Source organism: Ostrea edulis, chromosome 8, assembly GCF_947568905.1.
Source record: "Ostrea edulis chromosome 8, xbOstEdul1.1, whole genome shotgun sequence".
Classification (NCBI taxonomy): Eukaryota; Metazoa; Mollusca; class Bivalvia; order Ostreida; family Ostreidae; genus Ostrea; species Ostrea edulis.
The window spans coordinates 58,250,412-58,264,144 of NC_079171.1; the positions used below are offsets into that span (position 1 = coordinate 58,250,412).

At 36.1% G+C, this 13,733-nt stretch overlaps 1 protein-coding gene across 1 annotated transcript; it reads left to right on the forward strand.

Moving 5' to 3' along the window:
* Positions 1–2,495: 2,495 nt before the first annotated feature.
* On the forward strand, positions 2,496–11,021 carry LOC125661908 (uncharacterized). Its single transcript, XM_048894057.2, has 2 exons — positions 2,496–3,001; positions 8,576–11,021. Exon 2 carries the CDS (start codon positions 8,585–8,587, stop codon positions 9,341–9,343), a length of 759 nt encoding a protein of 252 aa, XP_048750014.2. The 5' UTR covers positions 2,496–3,001; positions 8,576–8,584; the 3' UTR covers positions 9,344–11,021.
* Positions 11,022–13,733: the final 2,712 nt, after the last annotated feature.

The window sequence follows — 13,733 nt, forward strand, 5'->3', positions numbered from 1 at the left end:
GGAACCAGACTATTGATGTCTGTACATCTTGAGGGGCGGATCGTGAGAGGAGGAGAGGCTATCTAAGAACTTAATGATGTTGCAGATACATTTCTGTTTGAGAGGCGGAAATTATTATAAAATAGTAAATATTTCCTATAGACAAATTCAAAGGCACAATAATTAAACTTCCATATCCTAGAAAATGTATCATTTCTACTTTTTTAAAGGTGAATTTTCAGGTGAGTGTTAAATGTGGACAATATTTAATCCTATTACGAAAAAGCTTAAGGATGATATTGAGCACAGTATTTCAATTTACGCAATCTAATTTTTCAAAAATTGGATCCTTTGATCCGCTCATTTACTCCATAGTAAATGAGCGGAAAAGGGGATTTGATACAATAATCGAATCAAAGATATATTCAAATGATTACTAGTGCCAAACGAGACCAATATCCATCATTCATACACAGAAATCAAAAGTCCGTGAAAAATATCCGATGATTGATTATAGACATTGTGTATATACTGTACATGTAATGGGGCTCAGTTAATCTATGAATGAAGGATAGCATATTCTAATAGGATTAGATAATGAGATGATACATCACTCGATAAATTTGATCCGCCAAGTATGCATATTATAGGATGTGTATATAAGTATGTAACTATTGTGAATATTATTTATTTAAGATATGTTTTCGGATTTTGAAAGTATACATATGAGATAATATGCCTCGTGATGCGGTGCATGAAGTCACAGGTTAGGCCCTCAATGTCATTTTTTCAAACAATGAAATTTATTATATTTACACTTTAATCAATATGATATTTACACTACAAAATTCCCAGTGCCATCCACCCATGATTTATGTAACGTTTAAATGGTTGAAAAGTACCATATTTGTATTTCTTTTAATTATTTTTATTTTATTATAGAAAAAGAATATTATTAGTAGGTACTTTTTTTTTAATCGCAGAAATCAAACATGCAGGATCGCGTTTAAACATTTTGAGGGTGGTACAGCCTTAAATGCTTTCCTTAAGCTTGCTGCCCAAATAATGATAGATGTTTATTCCCAACCAACGAAAAGGGGAGATGGAGCCATGCTGTAACCACTCTCAAGATGAGCAAGTTTGGGCCCGGGAGGATTATATATTACACAGGCTTACATAGCTGTAGGCTGAAGCTCTTTGGAAAAAATAAAATATTGGGACAAGCCTTATCTGCAGCTCTATAGCAAAAATAATGGGACAAACCTGATCTGTAGCTCTCTGGAAAAATATTGGGACAGATCTGGTCTGCAGCTCTCTGGAAAAATATTGGGACAGACCTGGTCTGTATGCAAAATGCCAACAATTTGTTTAGTTAATGTCATGAATGTATTTGACCAAACAGTTAGGCATTTAAGGTGGATTGACCCTCGTGATTTATCAACATTAATGGTTGAAAGTGGAAAAACTGTATTAATTCCCATTCAATATAGTTAGATTTAATTAATAACCAAAGATAATGTGTACGTTATCACATTTTTAAAGCTGTCAGACATGTAAAAACAGAAGTATATGTTAACATCAGAAAATCACTTTTTCGTTATACAGAATATTTACAATAGATAAAAACTTGATGAAATGACAAATTTTAAATGTCAACAGTTTTTAAAAAAAAACACTGCTAATTCATAAATCTGTATAAATCAATTGTGGATATTGGGGAAATCATGCATAATAAACTTGCAGTAAAAGAAATACCAGCATAGGAGTTATTGCCCTTGACGACAATTCTTTTTTTCATCATAAATGATTGATTATCTATGGAAAATATAAACTTTTTCAGTATCAAAAGTTTACCAGATTTTTTATTTTATGCAATGAATAGAATTTCTTTGAATGATATATTTCTAATATGCGCAAATTTTAATTTAATACAGTTTTTGCAAACACCTATGACATCACAAGAGGATCGATCAACCTTAAATCGCCCGCCTGTTTCCGTTCACGATATCGCGAAAACATTTGGTCGCATGTATTAATCGTTAGCGGGCGCGACAGAATCCTATAAGTTTTGAACGGAAAGAACATGTTGTTTTGAGTAGAATTACGTGTTTGATATTTTTTTTTTTTTTTTACCTCGGGTTTTATAAATTAAGGTACATGTCTCTACCTATAGTTGGACACGTGCACCTTCCCGGTCAGTGATTCAGGTGAGAAATATGGTGGAGGATCACAGATTTTGACTTCGGAAGAGGAGGAATAAAGCAGATTCTTATTAAAATATTCTAAGTTAGTACATATTGTAACTTGCACAATCTCTCGCTTATTGAAGAAAAATGAACATTTTCCTTTTCTTCTCTGATTTTTGCACGTAAAAAAAGATTCGACCTTACCCAAAATGACCATTCGGTCTTTTTCAGAGAACACGGGAAGAAAAGCGAGGAGTATTAGAGACCCTGCATTATACCCACATTTTACTGCAGACTTTAAGTATATAATTGATACAGTGTATATAACAGTCACGAGATCCCCCGAGAACAAACGCCGGGAAAAAATATTGCATCGATATCATTGTCATGACAATAAGGCTGCAGTCGTATTTTGCTCGCTTTTTCCCCGGGAGAATGAAAATGCATTATTGTGTATCAAAGTGCTTGAATATTTCATCAACTAAAAACAATTTGCCGGAGAACATTTTAATGAAGCCTGCATCTATGCAGAAGAGATTAATTGTGGAGAATGGAGATGCTTTTTCCGGGTTTTAAGAGATGGGCTACATGTGAGTGATGCGCGCGGTCAGCATTTCGTAGTCTCGAGAAGATTTCCGACGTGTTTGCTCACTATTTTTGTTATTAAGGAGGGCGGGGCCCATTTGTTCGATCTGTTTTTACCTGTTAGAAATTATTCCAGTTGTGACTAGATTTCCACCAATGAAAATCGTTCATATATTTCACTTGTGGAGGCCATCTTAAATAGTTTACTCCTGGGAGATTTGTGTGAATAGCTGTACATTTTCTCATCAAAGGTAAGGATATTTCATAAAATATTGAAAATGTTAAATCTTTTCATAATGAAGTAATATTTCATTCTAATTCAACACAAATTAAATCTGCAAAAAACGCACAGGTGAAATGAATTCTGAAATACTTCTAAAGTACATTAAAACAAAGTTATGCACTTTAGAAAAAAATCAAGATCTAACATGTTTTATTTTGATAATTCGAAAAATTTGGAGTGTATAATTTCAGTCAGTTTCTAAATAGCTGAAAATATTGAGGGCAAAATGGAAGTTAATTCGTTCAACTCTTCCACGCTGAAATTTACGTACAAGTGTATGCACATATATACATGTCGGAAATTCCCAATTGACCTTTGTTCTTGATGTAAATGTCTATTTAAAAGTTGTCAATATACATGAAAATCAGACATTATACAGGTACACAGAGAGACATGATTAGTGGATAAAATATCGCACATACTCCGGGCGGAATTCGATCGCACGAGAGATATAAAGGACACATTGTTCACGTGAAGCGTATTGTATTACCATGCACTGGCTAGCGACAGTAATTAATGAATGAGAGAGAGAGAACAAAATCATTAAACGAAAAACATCTATGAGCAAATCCTCCGTATGAACTTAAAGCTGGTAAGAATCTCTCTCCAGCATGTCCTTGCATATAATGGGTATAATTGAAATAAATTGATGAATATTCAATTTTTCTATATATTTTTTTTTTCTACATACCACTTCAAATTAAAAATTTTATAAGGTGTATTATTTTTATCTTTTTTTCAAGCAGGCACTGTATATATATGCAGTACAGTGTTTTCTATTCTGCTACACTTTCTATTCTGCTACACTATATTCTGCTACACTTTCTATTCTGCTACACTTTCTATTCTGCTACACTATATTCTGCTACACTTTCTATTCTGCTACACTTTCTATTCTGCTACACTTTCTATTCTGCTACACTATATTCTGCTACACTTTCTATTCTGCTACACTTTCTATTCTGCTACACTTTCTATTCTGCTACACTTTCTATTCTGCTACACTATATTCTGCTACACTATATTCTGCTACACTTTCTATTTTGTTACACTTTCAGTTATGTTTAGATTTAAAAACTCACAGAGTAAAATTGTTGTGAAGAAAATTGTGTAATCACTGTCTGGAATGCATGTAATATTAACTCTCTTTTTCTGTCTCTTTTCACATGTTCGTTTTCTTTCACACACACACACACACACACACACTCTCTCTCTCTCTCTCTCTCTCTCTCTCTCTCTCTCTCTCTCTCTCTCTCTCTTTAAGGATTTTTTATTCATGAATTATAATAAGATTTCTTAAAATCTTCTTTTTTTCACTACGCTGAATACACGAATGTATGACATGTATAAGATTACATAGATACAAAAAACAAAACAAAATCCTAAACAAATACTCATTTCTGTGTTGTAAACGAAAACTACTTGAGTTATAGTAGAATAAATCACTCAAAACGTACAAGGCATCTTCCTGTCTTCGGTTTGTATGTTTCCTGTTTTAAGAAGAATGTGCTACACCTGGTGTCGGCTTTTCCGTATTGACTAAGTGGTTCTATATCAAACTCCGAGCCGTCATATCTCAAAACCTCCCGCGGTACTCTTATCTAAAGAAAACGCGCGCGGGCGATCCCGAGTGCAGTTAAGTATGTTTCATACTCTTGCGCGTGCAGGATCCAAAGATAAATTGTTGAGGGTAAAAACAGATAGTCTACTTTGAAGCACTTTTCCTTACCCTCAATATTGATGCCAAACAACGCACTAAATCTCAATCTCTCTCTCTCTCTCTCTCTCTCTCTCATCATATGAATTCAAGTGTTTAAGCTTCTTTCATACAATAAGTTCATTTGTTATATCTATATTGATATATATTAATATTAAGACTGGTCACGGTGGCTAAGTGGTTAGAGCTAGCGTTTGCTTTGTGGCCAAGAGGTTGTGAGTTCGAACCCCGTACATTCTTTGTACATGAGAAATAGGGCGGGCCTACTTGTTCGGTATCTAGAAGTGAAAGTTGTGGGTATTTCGGTTGATAAGTTAAACTGATGTCTCGCATCGCCTTGGTACGATAAAGCACTTTGTGCTGTGAGCGCCCTGATGTGAATTTGTGGTTACCTACCATCACCTGATGACGTCTCTGTTTGAATAAACTATCTTGAAGGGATGTAAAACAAGCTATTGATATATATGCTTCAAATAAAGCAACACATTATCATTATCTGAAACCAAGTTACATCTGAGTGCAAGACCAAATTGCGGGAAAGGTTCTACACCACAAAATGTGGGTATGGGGTTGGTTTTTTGTTTTTGTTTTTGGGTTGTTTTTCTTCTTCTTCTTCTTCTGTATACATGTACCATGAAAGGTGAAAATAACGAACAGTGAGCAATGACAAGATTTCTCATAACTCCTATAAGCAATACAAGATATCTAACTGTAGCTCACTAAAAAAATATTGGGACGAATCAGAGAGCTACAGATCTAATCTCGATTGAAATTCGGCTCGGCTGAATATTTGGACTGACGCCTTCAGCAAATCTCGGAGCAGGCCTTTATAATTCATGTCTGGAAATTTATTTTTCGTTTCGACCAGTTCTAGCAATTAATGTGCACTTAGGTGACACTGCTGTTCGCTTCAAATAAGTTAGTTGACTATCAAACCAACTCTATAACACTATTTATGCTGCATTACTTACCGTCTATGTATGTAAATTCCATCAAACAAACTACGCCTATCACTACATTTTCCAGTCCATTCAAATTATCACTTCTATGGCGCAATATTTTATCTTCTTTGAAGAGTTGCTATAGTTTTTTTTTAATAAGCGATGTACAAGTAGGTATTTGGAGATACTATCTCTCGGTAATTTGATAAAACAGACCGTAGGAACTCTTCAATTTCAGGAGATAAAAATTGTGTTATGGAAGTCTCCATTTGAACAGAAAATTTAGTGCCTGTTTTTATTTTGGTATTCTAATACCTAGACGGTAAGCAATGCAAAACTGATAGCGATAAAGAGTTAGTTTAACAGTCAAATCAATTATTTGAATCGAACAGCAGTGTCACCTAAGTGCACATTAACATTGCTAGAACTGGTCGAAGCTGAAAGTACTTGTAAATTTCCAGACATGAATTATGGAGGCCTGTTCCGAGATTCGCTGAGGGCGTCAGTCCAAATATTCAGCCGAGCCGAATCTCAACCGAGATTACTAAAGATCCACCCCTTATAAAAACCTTACATTTACACGGTTGAGACCTTGTGTCGCTATATTCTTGCATCGCCGTCTCATAAATTTAATATAAAAAAAAATTCCTAACATATTTTCCTCTTATACGTGTGTCTAAACATACCTTCAAATATACATTAGAGCCCCATACAACACTGGTATCAAACTGATGATAGTAACGATCGTACTATCATCAGTTTAATACCAGTAATACAACCCGAAAACTCATTTAATGATTTCGTTTGTTGATGTAGCCATGTTAGGTCGCCAGTGAATTCGAATCCCAGTTGATTTCCATACATACACAATAATGTAGATTTGCTAAGTCTCTATGTTGTTTTTATTACTTTATCATTTCATCCAAATTTTACTGTGTTTTAGAAATCTAAATCTCTGCTCTCTACCATACCGGTACTTAAATGTCACCAAACATAGATTAAAGAGAGCACTGATTATTAAACATAGAGACTTGAGCAAGTCTAACAATAACGCCTAGACGTGAACTAATATCTCCACAAATATTTTTAGTCAACTATTTTAGATAGTAAATCAACCCAGTTTGGTTAAATGATAATTATTCAAATAGGTAAACCCACGTTTACGCGGCTTTCATTAGTATGGCGCGGTCCCCATCCTTGTCACACGGGCGTAAGGGACCACACTAGGCTTTTGTATCATTTTCAATATATACATATATAGACAAAAGTTTATTTTACCTTAAGATAAACTACATTTTTAAAATTTCTATCTATCATTCATGCTTATCATAAATGAAGAACAAATACATAACATGTATCGAATATTGTGAATAGATACCAAAAGCTATAGGGTTTCAATTGACTGGCTACTTAACATGGCTACGTCAACAAACGATATCATTTGAAGCTTTGGGTTTTCGGGTTGTATGGGGATTTAATGAATCTTTGAAGGTGTGTTTGTACACAAGTATAGTAGGAAAATCTGAAGGAATTTTTATATTAAATTTATATATGAGACGGTGATGCAAGAATAGAGCGACACAAGGCCTCAACCGTGCGCATGTTTTCGTGCGCCGTAAATCGAAGGTTTTACTAGGGGTGGATCTGTAGCTCTCTGATCTGTCCCAGTATTTTTTCAGAGAGCTACAGTTCTGCAGCTATACAAAATAGAGAGTCAGGGCTCATCATTAACTTTTTTTCCTACTTGTCCATTCGGACAAGAGACAAAGATATTTACTTGTCTGAATTTCAACTTCACTTGTCCGAAAATTTTTTTAAAAAGGATATAATATCGTCAACTTGAAAACTGTATTTAATTTACTTAATATATAGTCTATTTTTATATCTGCTTGATTGATTTTTTTTATCTTATTCTCTTGATAAAAACAACAAACGCATAAAACAAAATTTTATCTAGACTTCCCATCTTGAATCAATGACTTCGTAAGATTCATGGATGCATTCTCTCACCAGAGGGCGCGCTACGTTGTGGAGCGTAGCGTAACGCTCTCTGGTAAGAGATTGCAATGGGTGATTGAAAGTAGTACGCAATAAGTGAACACCAATCCCGATTGAGTTTGACTCAGCTAGTTTACATAGCAATCGAAGTTCATTTTCCATGCATTATACATGTACTTCCGACTCTCAACTACCGATAAACTTTTCACAAAATTGTTTGGAGACTTCTTTACATAAAAAAGCACTTGTGCAATCGGACAAGTACCCATCAATATTCACTTGTCCGAAATGTTTTTCCACTGGTAGCGGACAAGTGTAAATGTTGACCCCTGGAGAGTTGGGCAAACACGGACCGTCGGACACACCAGGGGTGGGATCAGGTGCCTAGGAGGAGTTAGCATCCCCTGTTGACCGGTCACACCCGCCGTGAGCCATATATCTTGTTGTGTTTTTTTCTTTGAATTTAGAAAATGGTTGAAGAAACAGAAAATAAAAACGTTAGCTCTTCATGAAATATGCCGGCGTAAGTGTTGCAGTCCGTACCCTCATATATTTTTAAAAACTGAAATACATTTCTGCATTCATTTCTGCCGGAATCCCCAGCCCTGAAAATAGACGCACCACATTTATCAAGATTCATACGCTCATTGTTACATGGAGGCTAACAAGTGGAGCTACAGCGCATTCACGAGGAATTGACTATCACTACATTTTGTATAGATATCAGAGACAATACCATTGGAATATTAGTTTACAGCCAAAGTATCATACGACATACATTATGTACAAATTCCAGGCTTTATCCCGGTGAATTACAATTTTCACTCGGGGTATGTATTCTGTATGTCTTTAAAGACCAACATTACAATGTATGTTTATTTTTCAGGATCTGAGGATGGCACAGGAAATCATTGACCTAGAAGACATTGTCCGAAAGTGGGTGAACGACTTCCCGCTGGATAAAAGTCAGAAAAGGGACGCAGACGACATTCTGTCGGCTGACATCAATTGGCGTTATATGCGCGTGCGTCATGGGAATACGGAATATTACGATCAGATCCGAGGCAACACTCCGAAAACGCACGTTCTTTTCACCGCGCATTTCAGCAACGAAACGAACCAGAACCAAGTTTACACTTTGAAAACAGAACGCCGAACAAAATCCACGTGTGCAATTTCTTTACAGAAGACTTATACATACGGTTTCAACATAGACCTGAAATTGACCCCGCCAAATCCTATCATCGAGGCGAATGCAGGGTTCAAAGGTGAACTAGGTCTGTCAAAATCAGCAGACGAGACATTCGAGGAAGAATTGGTTTGGTCCGTGGATAATCAGATTACGGTCCCGGCTAAATTCAAAACCAAAGCAGACCTGGTAATAAAGGAGGACGAATACACCAGCCATTTCAAAACCGAAAGTAAATTTGAGGGTAAAATTCATGTGACATTACGAAACAAAAAGGACAATACACCCTTAGCGACCGTAAGTGGTGATGTCAAGCAAATTTTTACCCAGGATAAAGGATTCCGGGTTGATAAGACCGGGGTGTATTTTGTGACAATTGGAAAGTGTAAGTGTAGGTTTGGCATTGAGCAACACGTCCGACTGAGTCAGCACGAATTATCCGACTCAGAGGATTTAGATTCGTAGGCCATTTCCATTCCTATCCGAATCAGAGGATTTAGAGTCGTAGGACATTTCCATTCCTATCCGAATAAGAGGATTTAGAGTCGTAAGACATTTCCCTTCCTATCCGAATCAGGGGATTTAAAGTCGTATTACTTTTCCATTCTTATCCGGATCAGAGGATTTAAAATCAGTACTTTTTCATTCTTGTCTGGATGAGAGTTGCTCTCATTGTCGCCCCTGTGATCCAAATGACCTTGATCTCGACATCCGTTTCCCTGTATGTCTCCCCGTTAAATATTTTAAGTGTTTCTTTGTGATTGAAGTTATATATTACAGTGACATGTCCGTTAGACAGAAATGTAATGTAAATTTAGTAATGCGGATTGTAGATAACTCTTACAATATTTGATTTTTGATAACTGAACCAACAACACAAACAAAACAGAAAGATGGTTATTTTTGTTAATGTTTGTTGGATTTTGTTTTGATAATAATGATTAGTGTTATTATTGTTAATATGTTTTACGGTGTGACCGTCGAGACGAATGAAGATCCTTAACATCTTGCAACACGACTTTAGACATTGAATCCGCATATTCAGTTAACGTTGGAGATATAGCGCAGTGGATGTGAATTTACAGTGCATTTTGACGTCATATTACCTGCGCTGATAATTTCGATTATTAACATTTTTCTTGCAAACCAAGCAATTATCAACAATAACAAAACGTACAAACGTATGAGAAAGCTTGTCTGGAAATAAAAACGTTTTTGGTACTTTCCATACAATTTATTCCTTTGATCTACGGGGTTATCGGTAAAGTATACCGTAGTGACGGCGACATTTTTACAGAGCGCTATGGGTAATCCTCGTCATATACTACAAATCACGTAACTCCAATGAGTGAGCTCACTCCCATCTTGCTAGGCAAGAATTTATGACCAACTCTGCATCTCGATCTACTACAACTGTTGTAGAAAAACGAAGTGAATCGTAAACCCTTCAGTGGCTAGAGAAGATGGCTCGCTTCGCGACAGGAGATTCGCTCAATATTATTTTTCAAAATATGCCCCAGCTCTTTCATGTAATTCATTTTATTTTATTAGCAAACCATGAGGATGATAAAGAAAATAAATATATAAGTTGGACATGCTAAAAAAGTCCCTCTCTCATCAAAAGTATGGCGAATCCCACTTATAAGTACAATAAAAGTTAAATAGGTTTTGATTCAATGCCTTTTAAAATTCATCAGTTCTCGGGTAGCACAGTGGATGGAGGCGTAGCGCAGTGGATGGAGACACAAGAATGGCAGTAAATCTCGAGCCACCCAGAGGTTGTTACTATTTCACAACTACGGTATATTATATTACATGTATATATATTCTACATTTTGTAGTCATTACAATATTGATATGTGTATTATATTTCTGTAAATGCAATCTATGAACAATATATATGTTGTTTTGCCAAGAAGAACTGATTTTGTGGGGGGGGGGGGATTACAAAGTTACACTTGATGGAATATCTCGTAACCCGTCCTTTGTATTGAGGTATAAGTTGTGGGAGCTGTTACTGTATGATAGGTGCTACATTATGATTCGTTGTACAACACATGGAAGTGCAGTATCCATGGTGATAAAGGAAACGCTTCATTGAGCTTGTAAAGTTGTTGTTGAAAATAAAATATTATGAATTATTTTTTTATGTTCTGTGTACAACATATGAACGCGTGCCGTATCCATGGTGATAAAGTAAACAGCTTACTTGAACTTGTCAATTTCTTGTTCAAAATAAAATGAATGGAAAAAAATCATGTTCTTTGTACTTGTACAACATATGAACGTCCCGTATCCATAGTGATAAAATAAACAGCTTAATTGAACTTGTAAAGTTGTTGAGAATAAAATTAATGAAAATAAAAATACATGTTACTTTTACCATTTAAAAATAATAAAATTGTATCTTCATAATTTTCATATATATTCGGAGCACCTCGTCATTTTACTACTCAAATACAACGACACGATTATATAGATGTCAAAAGATTTCCGATGCACCACCCCACCCCACCCTCTAATATTATGTAAAACTTATACGGTACCAATTTTGATGCACCAGATGCGCATTTCGATAAATAATGTCTCTTCAGTGATGCTCAACCGAAATGTTTGAAATCCAAAATAACTATGAAGCGTTAGAGCTAAATATAGCCAAAAACAGCGTGCCAAAAAAGTGGAGCCAAATTCGTCCAAGGATAAGAGCTATGAGGGAGATAATTCTTAATTTTGAAATGAATTTCTAAATTTTATAACAGCAATTAAATATACATCCGTATTTTCAAGCTAGTATATATACCGCAGACTGTTCACCCAAAGTAAGACAGCTATATGTGTCGGAGGTATTTAGATAATTTACGTCTATGACCGAATTCCAGAATAGAATTATGTATTTAGAATTGAAACAGAATATGTTAAGTATTTGATTTGAAAGTCGTGATGAAAATCATTGCTGCGATTGTGATTTAAACGAATATGGTTTCAATTCCACATTTGGTAATCCAATTCATACTCCAAGTTCCCTTGATAAAGACGATTGGTTTTTTTCAAAATGATGTTTCAGTTTTAAAGCCATTTGATATCCCAGTCAGTGGAACGAATGGATACAAGAAACCGCACCAATACTGGATTCCTAACCTTCACAAAAATCCTGACCAAGATACATTACAGGATCAGGTTCTACCATGCCTCTATCTTTACTCCTCATAAAGATCTCGAGTGGTGGATCGAGAAACTTCAGATGGTATGTGCCAGCCCACAACATAAGCATGGAGTGGTTAAAACAAAATTAGACGTGACACAACATATACAAGAAGGGGTTTAAATTAAATGTGGATTCTAAAAAATTCGGCTGATTCGATATGCGGGAGCATGTTCTAATATGTATGATCAATTTTGTAATCTAGGCAGACTTCTACATGCACTGACAAATTTATAAGTTTATGCTGCAGGAGTGGGTCGATCAGTGTCTTGATCTTTGTAAATACAACCTGACTGTGCTCATAGGGTTGAATGATGTATGGCGTGTTTTATACAAATTGGTAGACCGTTCTTTACATACTGATTTTTACACCGTTTACTTGATCAAGACAAAGTGCTTACTCCTCCTAGGCACCTTATCCCACTCCTAGTGTGTCCCGGCCGGGGTCCGTGTTTGCCCAGTTGTGAGCGGTTGACAGGGGATGCTTACTCCTCCTGGGCACCTGATCCCTCTCCTGGTGTGTCCCGGGGTCCGTGTTTGTCCTATTTTCCATTCTGTATTCTATATAGGATTTATGAGATTGATTATTGCTCGCTAATTATATCTTCACCTTTTCATTCGGGGTTGTTTTTTTCTCTTGTCGGAAAGTCTAATATTGGTTTATCCTGCTGTCCAATCCCATTCAGTATTGACTAAAATATTGTTTTTCATGCGTTATTTTAAGTGGTGTCCAAAACGTTGCTTTTATAGGTCACATACAGCGATTGTTACCAATCTCATACATCCGGTCACAGGGACTAAGTCCGTTTTGGGCCCGAACTCTGTGATACCATAAATATAGATATTTATGGTATCACAGAGTTCGAGCCCAAAACTGACTTATAGTTCCTGTGCATCAGGTGACAGTAATAAATGTACATTCGAGGCGATTTTCGTGAGGTTGCGGGAAATATCTGAAGAGTTGTGAATGTATGGAACCTTATGTATTTGCCTCAAATGAATTTAGCAGAAACAGAGGGTCAAATGTTTGTATTGAGTTCTATACGAAATGGGTGGGTACTCTAAAAGTGTAGTTTTTAGCGTCCTCTGGCGGAGAGCGAAGATGGGAACTTCCTGATAGACTTAATAGTGTGTCTTCATGTGCAAACAGCATTCACAGTCTGGTCTCGTTCCCACAATTCCCTCCGCGCACTCTCTACATTACGAAAATGTAATGTACGGGAATCAGACTAACAATACTCGTTAACTACTCGGCCATTTCCGTGAACTATAAATAATAAATCAATGCAATCTCGCTTATCCCACAAAATTCTCAGTGTTTATAACTGTTTGTCTTTCAAAGAAAACTTATTTTCAGGTTATTCGCACGCAACTTCATTTTAAGAACTATTTGCGGAGTAGCATCCGGCGAACAATTTACGAACTTCTCGGTTATTTCTCGTTCGCGAAAATGGCCCAGCTGTCATGAATGATCTTGCATTACCCTGAAATGAAAACGTCTCGGCCAAGTACATGTTATCAATTAAAAGATGGGTATTTTCTTCTTCCAGGGAAGCCTCCATGTAACCCTGTGGGAGATAACAGATGTAACATGTACACAATGTTTGTAGAAATTATCACTGATTATGATTAAACAATTTAACTACTGTAATA

What these genes read in the sequence shown, in the direction of transcription:
- LOC125661908 (XM_048894057.2), top strand. Translation starts at nt 8,585, where the DNA reads ATGGCACAGGAAATCATTGACCTAGAAGACATTGTCCGAAAGTGGGTG.